Source organism: Pollicipes pollicipes, unplaced genomic scaffold (assembly GCF_011947565.3).
Source record: "Pollicipes pollicipes isolate AB1234 unplaced genomic scaffold, Ppol_2.1 Scaffold_4219;HRSCAF=4965_pilon_pilon_pilon, whole genome shotgun sequence".
NCBI lineage: Eukaryota > Metazoa > Arthropoda > Thecostraca > Pollicipedomorpha > Pollicipedidae > Pollicipes > Pollicipes pollicipes.
Window position 1 is genome coordinate 1,579,369 of NW_023596448.1, and position 15,211 is coordinate 1,594,579.

The following is a 15,211-nucleotide window of genomic DNA, read 5'->3' on the forward strand; positions in this document are numbered from 1 at the left end:
TATATATATATATATATATTGAAAACGTGCATTACGTACAACACAGAAGCATTTATAAACGTCGAGATACTCTCGGGTGGGGGTCAAATTGACTCCCCCGACGGTATTTCCAGAACGGTTGCTGAATGGCGCGGCTACGCCGCGCCAAACTTTGCATAACTGTAGAAAATTTAATAGCGGATCGTTTGACATAACAAATTTAGACGTACCTTGCAAGGTCGCTGACGTATGGCAGGTCAAAGTCAGGGCATGGTTTCAGCGAAGGCAATTTGTAGGGAATCTTCCAATCTGATACAATAACAGAGCGTTTGACGAAGCCTTACATCTCTGGAATGCTTTCTTGGACACCACAAATATAACATGAGCAAATCACGTTGACCTGAGGTCAGGCATGGAGATCAGACCAAGGCCACAACCAGCCCGATTTATTACTGTAGGGCTTGCTGTATGGGATAGTTTGTGGTGCTCATTTCGAATTGATTGACAACAGGAACCGCATTATACATCTTCCATTGACTTCTTTGATGTCAGAAAAGGTCATTGACCGAAGGTGACCCGTGTCGACATTTTGTTTTAGGAACATACTGCCTAGCGTTATCTTTGTCGCTTATTCAAATTCGAAACTCAGAGCAGTCTTGTATGATTTTAGTTACCATGACCTTCAAAAGGTCAAATAAGGTCACTGACCTTAAATGAGCCTTTGACCTTTTGCTTAAAAATAGTTGCCTAAGTTCTGGAGGCACTTAAGACCCACCTGGAATTTGAAATTGTTTGACCGCATTTGACCTGAAGGTCATGACCTAGAACCTCAAACTATGACCTAAGTGAGTTCACCTACAGGTCAGGATACCCTGTGAATTTGGTGTTTCCAGCTTTCTTAGTTCCCGAGATCTCAGGGGAGTCAAATTGATGTCCCACTCCTACCCGAGCGAAGGGTATCTAGCCGGCCACCCGGGCGCGTATTAAGTTTAGAGTAGAACACCAACAGAGGACTGAAGCAGTAAAGCGACGCATATAAAACAAAGACCAAAAACGCAGACGTAAAGACCGCCGAAGAAAGCCAAGTGATGTTGGAAGACTACCTGGCAGCTCAGTACAATGGATGCGCTCTTGCCGAAGAGGACTCATCGTTCCTGCACAACGAAAACAAATCACGCCGCGAAAAGAGGCGGGGCCGAAATCTGATGCATGTCCTGTGCATCTGATATAATATAGGGTTGAATGTTTTAGCAGCGTTTGGCAAGTCATCTCAGGAAGATCAGCAAAATCTAAGTTAAGAACGATCTCAGGACAATGTCGCACATGCCTGAAATGAGGGCTCCGCTTTTCACTTTTGAACCACAAGTTTTGTGCACATGCTGAACGCTTCCCACGATCTGCGTTCGGATGGGTTCATGTTTGTTGGTATCAAATGATGCTGGTCTGGCAACGCGGCAAAATGCCTGTTTGTAATCAAACTTTGTAGACATTTCCATTTAAGTCTTTATCGCGGCAATAAACCCAGCACCTTTTATCCCGCGAACACCTAAAACGAGTGGACTCAACGCGCGTTCGGGTGAGGGTCAAATTGTTTCCCCAAGGTTTTCCGGAATGATTTCCGAACGGCGTGGCTGAGAGCTGTAGATAATTGAATAGCGAATATTTTTATGTAAAAAACAGGTGCACCTTGTGAGGTCGTTGACCTGTGGCAGGACACAGTCAATCCATGGTTGTCAGCGAAGGGGATTTCTTGGGAATTGTTCAATGTGATGTAACAGAATAATTGACGCTAAACCAAACGCTTCCGAAATAGTTTCTTAGATAACAAACCAATCGAATTTATAATTATAGCTATTTCCATTGAACTGGGGTCAGGATGCATGCGGATGCATGCGAGCATAACCAACATGTTTTGCTCCCGAGCTTGGTTTTATAGCAGTTCCTGGTGCTCATTTCAAAATGTATTTATGATAGGGATCACAACAGACATGTTCCATGGTCTTTTAAGAGTCAGCGTAGGTCAATGACCTAAAATGACCCCGGTCAATATTTTGTTTTCAGGAACCCACTACCCAGCTTAGTGCCTGACGCTTGTTCGAATGGCAAGATAGGAGCGATCTCGTAGGTATTTGGTCACTTTGGTCTTATAAAGGCCAAAGGAGGTCACTGACCTCATTAAGCTTTTGTTTAGTACAGGTATCTAGCTTCGTGGTGGTTGCATCAGGAGGTCTGGGGGCTCTTGAGACACCAATCTGGATTTTGACATTTTTGACATCCTTTGACCCCAAGGTTATGACCTAGAAACTTAGAGACGTCGCACATCTGCTGCAGTGTGTCAATTCGTGGAATATGTATTGCAATCTACCTAGCTAAACCAAGTTGCAAAGGTTTTCTTCTTCCTCCGGCCTAATCACAGGCAAAATAAAGCACAATCCCATTTCAGCTGAGCGACGACGTTTACGCATTTTGTTAGTTAAACCGCGTTTGGATATCATGAACAGGGCCAGACCAGTACGCACGGTACACTGGAGAAACGGAATAACTGCGACAAACATTTGAGCACGTCCAGAACAACTAAATCAGTCGTCCGACGAGACAACTACAACTATCAAGAACAAGGACCGTTGTCGACAGGCGTAGCCTTAGTCACGGGGCTATGACGTAGTTCAGCCGCCTGTTGTAGACTATGCGAAACATGATGAACTGGTCTCGTTTTAAAGCGAATCTCACAAGCCTGCTGCTGCGCGCAGAGGTGGTGACGACTCATTGTGTGTGGCACCCCTGGCATGTGATCTTTGGGAGTCGTGCATTAGCTGCATAGTTTGTTCTATACTTGTGTTGCTTGAATTTGGTTTTTACTGAAGCCGGGAACTCGTTGACGATTTAACCGCACAAGCTGAACTAACTGTGCTCAGCAGAACATCGCAGTATTTATGCCAGTGTTCCTGTGTGCCAGGCCTGAGTACCGTCGCAAAATGGCAATGCTCTCGCTGTTTTACAGCTGTTTGGGTTGAAGGCTTTATTTTGGAATACCAAAATTACGGCTTTTCTCCTCGTCTTAGAAGTGATGTCGTTTGAAACTTCAAGGGATTCAGCAAAGTGGCTCCAAATTCAGCTGCAACCACTAAACGGGCCGAACCCATCGGATCTGGCCGACGTAAATGCCCGACAACACCAGTGCGACTGTGTCTGAGTATTGACGTCTTCAGTTTGGGCCGATGATGTTGTTCAGCCGGTGCTGCGAGCGGCTAGAGAGTACTTGATTGCCAGGTGCGTCGAATGAGTACTCCAGAGCTCCTCGCAGCTCAGCGCCGATTGAAAGCAGCAGCATGTCTGGACACCTGGTCGGGCACGCCTGGCTGCCTGGTCGTGCTCAGCTATGCTCATTCTCAATAGTAAGCCCACTTTTGAGGATGAGCACAGCTTGAAGTATTGGGTACCGCCGATACAATCGTCATTGGACATAACAACGTAGTTTAACCAGTACCTGCTGTGATATTGAAAGTTGTTGACTCAACATGAGAACTTTCAGCTCATAATGCCGGAAAACCGGAAGCTGGAGGATTTTCACTCTTATGTCAATCTAGTATTGCAATGCTGCAGTCGAAAATCAATTCTGTGAATGTCAGACCATTAGCTTACAGTTTATGACATGCGTTCTTATCTAGGATAGGCACAAATGGAACAGTAGTGTGGTGAGGGATTTCTGAGCTTTATTGTCTACGGACTATATAGTTGCCTACTCAGCTTAAGGTCAGCTGCCCTTCTGTTGTGTTTCGTATTTAAGTGTTTCAAGCTCTGAGGAGGCAAAATGGGCAAGCTGTTCCTTTCCTTGCGGGAGTCTTTGACATTTCTTGAAGCGGCAATCTTGATATCACGTACCCCTGCCCCCCCCCCCCCTTCCATCAAATATAAACCGTTTGTCAAGCTTCGTATTACGCATTGCTGCAAAACTACCCCAAATGTGTACTCTAATATCTACCCCTAACTGGAAAATTACCGCATCGAGTGGAAACACGTACGTGAGAAAGGCTATTAGCCTGCATGTTTGGGCCAGCGGGCAGCATTGAAAGCTGATAAAAATACCACGACAGTTGATGTAAATTTTGTTCGGGCGCAACGCAACTTGAACTGTGTCTGCCTGCATTCGTACATGAAAAAATCAGCTGACCTTGATATGGCCAGGACAGAGAAGTGTTCGAAATACCGACATGCTAGTCCACAGACGAGGTACAGACACGCTACGTAGTTCAGACTGGTTCTGTCTGCTGATAGCACCGTTGGCTGCTAGTTGCCGTGTTTCTGATGCTGTTTCCAGACCCCCTAACAGTTGTAGCTACGGTTTGGTCGTGCTGACCGCTGACTGAAACAGAACGCCTTGGCAACGCATTGCGTGGACGAATGAAGTGCTGCCCTTCAGTGGGACACCCGCGCTGCGAGAGAGCGAAAACGTGAGCGTGGAGCATGCGGCTGATAAGGACATGGCCTGCCTTTATCGCGTTTAATCATGCGAATGCAGGATGTGGCGTTGAAGGTCCGAAGGCTTTGTTTTCGTTATACATCTGGCGTGCAATATGAACGGAAGCATTTTGATTGATTTTTTAGTGCTTGAGACTAGTATGCGCCGGTGCACCTATCGAAGGAAGTCCTCTAGGACTGTGTTGACGCGAATCCTGCAGATGAGTCTGAAAAAGATCGCCTCATCTAATCGGCTCCAGGCCACTTTATTTCCATACTTACTATGCCCCTATGAATCCTCTCCAAGTTATGATCGGAGTCCATGCGGCTTTCCCGATCCCGAGTCAAGAATTCCTGGCGCAGAAAACAAGGTTTGAAAGCCTGCCATCGTACGCATACTTCACCAATGTGCGATATCAGAAAAGCAAAGGTCACAGCTGAAGCCACGCCAGGCGGTCACACCTGAGGCCACGCCAGGCGGCCGCTGCTGAAGCCGCGCCAGACGGTCACAAGTGAAGCCACGCCAGGCGGTCACAGCTGAAGTCACGCCAGGCGGTCACAGCTGAAGCCACGCCAGGCGGTCACAGCTGAAGTCACGCCAGACGGTCACAGCTGAAGTCACGCCAGGCGGTCACAGTTGAAGCCACGCCAGGCGGTCACAGCTGAAGCCACGCCAGGCGGTCGCTGCTCATCGCTCGTGAGGTATATTTGGGATCAGATACCAGCATCACCGCGTCGTTGGAGTATTATGCGATAAAGACGCCGGTGACTTAGACTTAGACGCAGACTTAGGTTGTTGGCGAACAAGGTGGAAAGCATAGGCCATAGAGAGGTTACATGGAAGAGTCGTTTGGTTGACGTAACGTTGAGCCGAAATATGACTGTCAAGCGACGAGAAGGAGAAACTGGCACTCTGTAGTTTTGAGACCACACCATATCAATGCATTAAAGTTGTCATTGTATAAACAATTTTTGAGGCAATCAGCGATATAAGAAAACAATTGACTGAGTCTCTCCAAGATAGGCAAAGGAAGTTTGCCCTCTTCCATGTCACCTATAAACCGGTGACAGGGTACAGGAGGGCTGCTTCAGTGAAATATCCAGGTCTGGAACCGTGCTGGGTGCGTTCAAGGTGGTTTCAGCAGTGGAGTCTGATGGTGAGTAACCTTCTCCGCGATCTTAGCAATGACAGCAAAGATGAAAACAGTGCGATAGGTGGGAGGGTTTTCTGAATCACCGGACTTTAAGATAGGGTGAACCACCACGTGCTTTTTACGTGGGATGTCTGTAGATAAGACAAAACCAATAGCCTTTTTCATCGTAGAATAACCAGGAGATTGGAGAGACAGATGCATTGATATTTCGGCCGCATACCTTTATCGAAACGAATATCATTAGCATACTCAAAACTGCCGCCGACTCTACTCCATATTTCTTTTTTTTAAAACAGCGAGCCACAAAGCTGGGTGTTGATTGGGTTCTTATGTGAAATTAGGGTGGCCCAGATTTACGGGATTTGTCAGACATGCAGCGAGTGAAAGTGCACTGTCGAGATCTGTCCGGTTCTACACTGAAAGTGCATCCTTCCACTGTCTGCTACACAAAATTGCATTTGAATCAATATTTGTATTTATACTTTATCTACATCTTGAAAGGCACAAACATTGTCCTTGTTCAGTCGCAAAGCTCGGAGCCATGGCTCACGTTTACCATGGTCATGAGTTGAGACTGCAGCGCACCCTGGTTACCTGGTTTGACGTGGGCCCGATGACGCCCGTCTGATGTCACCTGGTCCCTTGACGTGGGCCCGATGACGTCCGTCTGACACGTCACCTTTGCCCGCCAGACGCTGCTGAATCGGCGATGCGTGCTGGAGAACGATGTCGCCGTGAAGCGGGAATCGCTTCGCATCGACAAGGACAAGGTTCGGGTGATCCGCAGTCGCTACCCGTCCAGTGTGCGACTCAACGGATACTGATGACGTCACACAGACCGACGTCACAGAGGTGTCTGCCCCAGGCGACTAGACGTGGTCGCATAATCAAATTGCCCCCGGCGCAATTGGTTGTACGTTGCGGTGGATGTTTTTCGATGCTCCATCGCTTTACTGGCTCTCGCCAGCTCTTCGTCCGTAATTCTGGCTTGTGATGTGCCTGCACCTGTCCTCAGCGAATGGAGGCAAATTTCGTCCGATTTGTTGTCTTTTGCACATATAGTGTGTTGCTAGGAGTAAACAAAAGTCCGACAATAAACACACTGCGAAATCGCGGTCCTTCGGCTGCAGCGGTCACAGTACTGACATTTTGAAGTGAGCTAACGGCACTCATTCATGACATCATGATGCAAATGTACAAAACTTCGAACCCATTCCGTAATGAGCACTGCACCTTTCGCCAAAAACAGCGCATTTTCTTAGTCCTTGATGATTCAAGCTGCATGGTGCTGCAGAACAGCCAACAGCGGCAGCTGCTCAGGGCCGCGGCTTGATGTTTCGTTTAAGCGTTCAAAAACATCGGGCCCGGGCACAGACTTGTTGCACTGATCGATCAATTTCCCTGGAGTCAGGCTGCTTATTATCGGAAGTTTTTTTCGAAGTGACATCACAAATAGCCGACGATAATTTGCAGATGCTTGCCTCGATGGCCGGGGGCAGCAGCTTATGCCCGGTGACAAGCCTGATGGCACTGCTGTCAGGTCTCCATGGGCCATTCAGTTGGAAATGCTATCATCAATTCAATGGATCCCCAAACCGGCCGTGCTCAACACCGCCGTGTTTGGCTCCATGGCCATCGGGCAGGTGTATTGCAAGGGACCAGGGGCTGGTGCCTCTGTGTCTGCTGAGGTCACGCAGACGACACATGCTGAGGTCACGCAGACGACACATGTTGGGGTCACGCAGACGACACATGCTGAGGTTACGCAGACGATACGTGCTGAGGTCACTCTGACGTCACATGCTGGGGTCACGCAGACGGCACAGCTCCGATCAGGCGAGGCTCAGCCAGGGTGTGGACCGTCGGCGCCGGGCGAGGCAACATACGGACAGGTCGGCTCGGGTGGCGTGCAGCCAGAGCCTGCGCTCGGCCAGATCGGGGCTCAGAGACGGCTACGGCGTAGGCCTCGGCCCATCTCGCACGGGTCAGGTGGCGGGTGTGGCTCCGATGGGAGAGCAGGCTGAAAACCCCCACTTTGCGGTTCTGTCTGCTTGGAGTGATGCGCTGCACCCTGAACCCGGCGATCTCCACGACTGGCCGCCAGAAGATAAAAGGCTCCTCTGAAAGGCGGACGCTGACAAAAACAGACGCCTGCGCGGGGCATGGTCTTTTTTGCGTGGCAGCGGCCATGAATAATGGAGACCCTGATGGCGCACAAGGCCGCCAGATGTCAGATGTGATGGATGCGCACAAAAAAATTCACGAACATACGCTGTGGGTGTACGCATGAATATACGCTGTGGGCGTATGTACGTCCTCACTACGCTGCGTATGATGCCAGGCGATGCTCCGTCCGCGACTATAACAGCCTGGCCTCGCGCACACCCAATGCATAAACGTTCACCTCATGCAAATACGAGTTGTCGCTGGGCCGTAGGGTCGCTGGCCGTGCGCCAAGGACTACAGCATGGTGGCACGGCAGGCTTTGGCTCGCATTTAGGATTCGCCTGCATTGTTGGAAACGTGGCGTGTTCTTCAGTTAGCTTACAAATTTCTAAAGTATTAAATCTTGCCGTCATAAGCGGTCAATGGTTTTCTGAGGATGCCTCTCCGGCATGTAGTGTAATCGTCCCCAAATTTTTGGTGGCATCTGGTGAATGGAGGGGAAATGAAAGGCAAATAAAAGTAGCGAATATTTTCTTTTTATGCCCGACGGTCTTTAGACACGCTACGTGACGATGCACGTGTATGACACGGCCCCGGGGGAGCGGGGAGGGGGGAGGTGTGGCGCCCCGCGCGGCCGCCGGCGAACAGCGCCGGCGGCCAGTGCCGGAGCGCTTGTTTGGTACCGACGCCCGGGCTTTGTTCGCGCCGCCTGTTTGACGTTGGAGTAAACAGATGAGCGCCGCCATCGGTCGCTCCAGCCCAGCGGTAATCCGCTGACCTCACGCGCCGCTGCCGGCGGCCACCAGCGGCATCATTTGTCAGGATGGGCCGAGCCCGACGGATGGGGAAGATAGGCCCGTCCCAGCTACAACATGAAGCCCAGCTGAAGCCACGAGACCGGGAATGACGAGACTTGACTTGTACAGAAGATGCTATGCCTGCATGCATTACGAAGTGCTACAATTAGCTTGGCAACCCAAAACTGACACAACGTTTCGCCTGGGACCTATGAGATCGCATATGGCATGGGAGTTGCAAATTTGAAAAGCGACATAATATTGAAGTAACCAGAGGACATAGTGTGAAGAAAACAGAAACTATGGAAGCTGAGACCACGCCAGGCAACATCCCCTTTAGGCACTGATGGTGAATATAGTTTCGGTGGCCGTCAATCTCAACACAATGAGCAGCTGTTCTAGGAGACGAGCAATGTCAAATGTACATGCTAGTGATGGCGTGCGCCACAGCTCTCGTCAGTTGCGAGGCTTTTATAGCCTTGGTCTCGAGTTCCGACTCATGCACGCATTCGGGTCGTTCTGGAGGCTTCCGTGCACGGTGGCGGTACGGAGGCCGGACACGAGCGAACGCCCCCGCTGAGAAGCACGTTAAAGCCGCGGCAAGCGCCCGCCGCGCTGCGCCAACACTGAAAGCGTAGGTGACAGCGAGCGAATGCCATTGAGCCGGTGGAGGCCGTCTACCGGAACTCCGATTCTGACTGCAGATATAATCGCTAGATATTTACGTGAGCCGTGTATGGTTGCATGTTATATGTGTGACTGATGGTGTGGCTGTATGTGGCTGTGTGTGGCTGATGGTGTGGCTGTATGTGGCTGTGTGTGGTATGCATGTGGTTATCAAACTTTTAGCCCCGCAGCCTTTTAACTGTGCTTGCCTCTGATTTAGTCGTTAATTTGTTCGCGTCGTTTGACGTAAGTAAAACGACGTCGCCATGTGTCGGTTGTCATGGCTGTGAGCCGTTACTTCGCAGACAAGTTCCCGAATTGCTGTCTCCATAACATTGTGCATTGTGCGGTCATTGGTACAAATGTTTGCCTCTAAATCACTCAATTAGCTCGCCCCCCTTACTAAAACGTACCATTAGCGCGTAGTGAACACCCCAAAACTGTTTTGTTGTCCCATAATAGCTCTGGAGGACTACACCAATAAAAGCAGTTCTGTTTGTGAATAAAGCAAAGCTATTTTGTTGGCGAATGGCTCGCGTCCTCTACTCACGGCACTCCCAATTCGGTCTTGAATTGGGTTCCAGCGGTTCAGGGTCACCCAGCGGCTTCCACTTATTCACGGCCGTTGAATATCGGAGAGCTCAAGCGATAAGGCTGGACTACCGCAGCGTGTGCAGCGTATTGGGAGCCTTAACACGCATCGAGAGGTTCTTGGCCCTTGCTGGCTGTCAATGAGCTGCACAATTGACGTGCCAGACGAGTCTAGCTTTGTTGATGTTGAGTGGCGGCAGCTCCCGACGGCCCGCTACGCAGTCGCCAGATGTGCTGCAATCCCCAGTTCAGCTTTGAATGTGACGTGGTTCCTGGACGTTTTTAGTTTTGTGCCAAGTTTTTGGAATAGCCTTGCCACGTGGATAGTGCTCTCGCACATGTCCTTAATTGGGCTCCTCCTAGCGTTTGGCTTCCGACGGCGGCCTGATGGGGCGGCAGTAACACACCGCTGGTATATCAGGACCCAGTCGTGGGATCGGATCTTTTTCCTGACGGCCATCAAGAGTCCTGGTCAGTCTCGCTCACAAATCGCTGAGGCGCCATTTGGCAAGCAAGCGATGACGTCACAGGCCAGGTAAGAACATAACAATCGCGAACACTTTCGGATGAAATGCGTCACATAGTTTTGCAATTAGCGTCAGACAAAACCGCGTTTTTACGCCTATGCATCCGTCCATTCAATCAAGGTCACGGGTCCAGACAAAGTAAAGACCACGTCAGGTTGAAGCCTTGTCACAAAACCGTGCATTTTACCGTGTCCTGTTGGTTCGTACGAAGTTTGAACAAATTGGTTTGGAAATGTGTAGGTTATGTTGTTTTACTCATCTCAAATTGGCGTTCAAATCGTGTCGTTTCGCCGTTCAAAATTAACACATCACCTCTCATGGTGACCTGGCGTGATGTCACACATCACCTCTGAGGATAACCTGGTGTGATATCACGCATCACGTCACTTTGACGTGGTGTGATATCACACATCACCTCATGATGACCTGATGTGATAGCGCAGATGGGACTGACCCCGACTGGCAGGTAGTCAAGATATTCGATAAAATCGGCTAAAACAATATAAAACAGCATGGAAACTTGCAAATTACTGAACGTAGAGGCAAAAAATCCCGGAGCAAGCATTTTTCAGAATATGTCAAGCTTGCCTCCTTTTCGCTGTTGAAGATTTCATGCATCTGCTCGGCACTGTTAAAAATTATTTCCCGAAACTTGGGAGGGCATGATGCTGCTACCATGCCGGAACCAACTCGTTTATACTATTTTGAAAAGTGATATGTTCTGGAGACCCATAAATCAGTGTTAATGGAGTCGCATGAAAAGTACGAGAGCAATAAATACCCGGGTCAGTCGCGCCTTGCCGCGGCGACACAAAGGGCAAAAGATGAAGAACCTTGGGTAAAATCGGAAAAGACAAGGGCCTTATGGCTCATAATATTACGTCTCATCTCGGCCCTAAACGTCCTCTGAGGTGCTTCTCCTATTCAGCGTCCTCCGTTACCTTCAATATAGCACTCGCACGGTGCCGCTATTGAAAGGTTACTGGAACAACACAGAAAACGCCGTGATATCTAGCATCAGCCAGCTGAGACGTGAATCGCCTTATTGCTTTGCTAGGGAGATTGGAGACGGATACGGACACACACAAAAAGGCAGAGCGATGCGCCAGATAGGCAGACGTTTCGGGGAAGTACAAGACTCCTGAGATGATTGTCGCCAACGCTTCAGCTGGAATCTGGTGCAGCACAGCAACATTGAACTGGCCACTGAAAGGCCAACACCAAATGCGAAAGTCGGTGATACAGCGGAGGCCAGTTAATTTATATTCCATTAGCTGACTGTTATGAACGTGTGCTCATAAACCTCAAGCAGGAAGATACGTGGATGTAATAACAATGGTGAGGTTTTATGTGATATGAATACACTTATACAACTATGCATATGCATTTATGGTGGCATGGCCACCTAGCCCATATACATTCGCAGCAATGCAATGCATGGATCAGTATTGTAAGATCAATTGGCTGTCACTGATGTATACTGAGAATCCGTGCGTGGAAATTATTTTTAGGGCGTGAAAATACGATCGTCTTCTGGTATTTCTCTTTCAGATTTTGTGTCTTAGGGTGATGCTCGAGCCAAGTGCAAAATTGTGTGCACTAGAACTATTCGGCCTGGTTGTGGTTGCATATAGCATAATTCAGGGGTTTTAGCACGGAGAGTACCATCAATTATGCAACCACACCTGTGCGTAACGCCACCTTTTCCAGGCCTCAAATTTTCCATGCTTAGATCACGCTAAAGTAAGACCTGGTGCTCCACAATTTGCCTATTTTATGGACGGTCTAGGCCTATGGGAAACAGCATTGCGATCTTACACAAGCATCTCGCTGGGGAAAGGAAGAAACTGATTTTCTTGACACTGCTCAAAGATTTCTGTGTTAGCGCACACAAGCGGCGTCGTTCATACGTCACTTTAACATACGAATGTACTGCTTTAAAGATAGCCTCAAAAGCATGACCGCGACCAATATCAGGAGTGATATAACAGAAGCAACCTGGCGCACAGGCAAAACCAAGCGACACGTTTTCACGCTGGCCACTTATCTTATCTTCCGGGAAGAAGATATTTGTTGGCACTCAAATGATAAAACAGGAAAGTTGCATTTTATTATAAAGATTTCCAGCTATACAAGACATTTCATGGGCATAAACACTATTCATGAGCATAAAACACATAATATGCTGTAGCTTAAAGAGTAGACCACCATAGCTTAATAACCACCAAACCTACAGTTAGGTGCAGTTGCTTGACTCAACATTCTGAGAGGATGAGTTCTAAACAGAGCAGCAAGTGGCAGATTCTGCAATGGGTGTAGCTTTCTATGCAGTTAATTCGCTTCAGGTTCAGTCCCCAACACCGTAATAAGTTCAGCTATTTATCCCTTCCCAGCCCACTCAAAGGATATCAATATTTTGCAAAACTACACTCTGATATTTTGCTCATAATCTGTCAAATGCATCACAGGTCACAGAGAACACAGGTCATGTGCAAAGGCTTGCAGGCACAACTAATGGATACAACTACACAGGACGTGTTGAAATAGCTAACAGTTCTCAGGGACTGGATTTGATTCAATGCATGGTCCTGCATTGAAATTCCAATACATGTCTGTGAAGTCCATAACAGCAAACCAATCCAGTTTTCTTCAACTCAGACCTGATATGCAAATAATGTAACTTTGTCTACCGACTTTTTTCTGTTGTATGCATACACTAGTTTCATCTATATCCAGTAAGATCCAGTATCCTGCAGTCATATTAACCCGGTAAATGTAAAGGCAGTCTTCGTTTTTGAATTATAATTATGCTAACGGAGATGAGGAACTGAGGAGTTGTTCGATTTCATGCCTTTCAAGGCACAGAATGCTGGCTCGCTTTGAAGAGCCTTCTGAAGAACCAAGAGGATTGTCTTGGACAAAGAATATTTATGCCTTGGACCAAGGATCTAGGTAAGCAGGTGTGTGTTGATTCTTCAGCAGTCTCTTCAAAATGAGCCAAAGGTTCAAGTATATCAAGATCAGATGTAATTTAATTATGATATGTGCAAGGTCAGGCATTTGGGTAGTTCTGGCAGTAAGGACATAAGCTATAAAATGGGAAGCCTAGAGATGGACCAGATCGAGGAAGAAAAGGACTCAGGAGATATAATTTGCAGGGATTTAAAGGCGGAAAGTAATGTGGGACTCCCAGGAAGAGGGCACTCCAGATGCTGGGATTTGTGAACAGGAGTGTCCATTATGAGAGTAGGAAAGTCATCAAAAAGCTGTACTTAGCCTGTCGGACCACACCTAGAATATTGTGTACAGGCTTGGTCCCAGTGCTTCAAAAATCATACAGATGAACTGGAGAGAGCACGGCGAAAAACAACTAGTAAGATAAATGTGATTGTCGCCTTAGAATATGAGGGTAGGGTTAATGCCTTTGGTTTGTATTCACTGAAACATCGAAGGCTTAAAGGGGATCTGATTGAGGTATTCAAAATTATCAAAGGGATGGACAAGGTAGACCTATAAGGAGCACTGCAAATTAGGCAGAAAGTTAAAGGAAACCAGTTTCAATTAGCAAAAGGTAGGAGCAGAACTATTAACGGGAAGATGCCATTCAAAGAGTAGTGGGTCATTGGAATAGAAAGCCAGACGAAGTTGTGGGAAGTCACTATCTAGAAACGCTTAGTAATTATTTGGACACGTTCTATCAGTCTAAGGATTTTATCTATAACTAAATTCAGGCAGATCAGGCGGTGAAATTAGTGTCAAGGACGCGTGCGGAAACTGGCGTAGGCCAACCTCCACCTTGATGGGTCCTCGTGGCTCTTTTTTAGCCTGATATCTTTATGTCTTTATGTCTCTATCTTGAAATGAATAGAATTCAACAGCTCCACTCAGTGTTAGCTCACAAAAAACAGGTGTAAGAATGAGTGTTTGTAGATTTCAAGATTGTTGAGGTGAACCTTACGTTATGACCAAGCTAAGCATGTGCACCTGGAATTAAAGGGAGTATTCCACATTTATATACGGTTTTAAATTAAAATTGTCTGGAAGACCCTTCGGTGCTGTTCACCATACTGTCCTTAACACCTAAGGCCCTCTAATTTCTGAATTACACGCCCGCGAAAATGGAGAAGGGTATATCGAGGAAAGTATTTCAAAGTCAACTTGGCATTCATGACGTCTTATTCTGCCATTTTGTAAGCCATATGGCGATCAAGGCCAAGCAAAATACCACTGCCAACGCGTGCATATCTCAAGATATAACGGCCGTCAATTGGCTCTCAGTCAATATTGTGCAAGGTACGATGACGTAATCATACTATGACGCATTGTGGAACGTCTTTACTAAACGGAGAATTGTGCTGTCTGGAGCAGCTGTCTACCCCTAAAAATGTACCAATAAGTGACCTTGTTTCATCATATCTGATGCTTGCTTAAGTATCTTCAAATATGAAACGCTGTGAGACGCTAGATGGTTTTTCAATGTTAGCCATGACAAAAACATAAAAGAAGAGATGAATGTGTCTTGGGGTTGCTTAACGCTTCTTGTTTTGATACCAATAATACTAAAGGCTGGGTGCGTGTACCTGAACTGAAAAAGGTTGGGGGGCCATGCAGGCTCTGTAGTTGGGGGGGGGGGGCATGCGGGCTCTTTCGTTGGGGGCCATGCGGGCTCTAGTTGGGGGGGGGGGGACATGCGGGCTTTTTAGTTGGGGGCCATGCGAGCTCCTTGGTTGGGGGGCATGCGGGCTATTTAGTTGAGGGGCCATGCGGGCTCTTTAGTTGGGGGGGGGGGCATGCGGGCCCTTTGGGGGCACCTGCCTTGCGAGGCTGTTGTAAGCTGTCAAATTTTGGTGCGGGATGGGTGCGAGCATTCCAT

At 47.9% G+C, this 15,211-nt stretch overlaps 1 protein-coding gene across 1 annotated transcript in view; it reads left to right on the forward strand.

Moving 5' to 3' along the window:
- LOC119095814 (tektin-4) overlaps positions 1–6,702 on the forward strand; it is an 88,622-nt gene extending 81,920 nt beyond the window's left edge. The window contains exon 10 of the mRNA XM_037218667.1: positions 6,284–6,702. Coding sequence (XP_037074562.1) covers positions 6,284–6,415 — 132 coding nt within the window. The 3' untranslated portion in view covers positions 6,416–6,702. The remainder of the gene's footprint in view (positions 1–6,283) is intronic.
- The last annotated feature ends 8,509 nt before the right edge of the window (positions 6,703–15,211 follow it).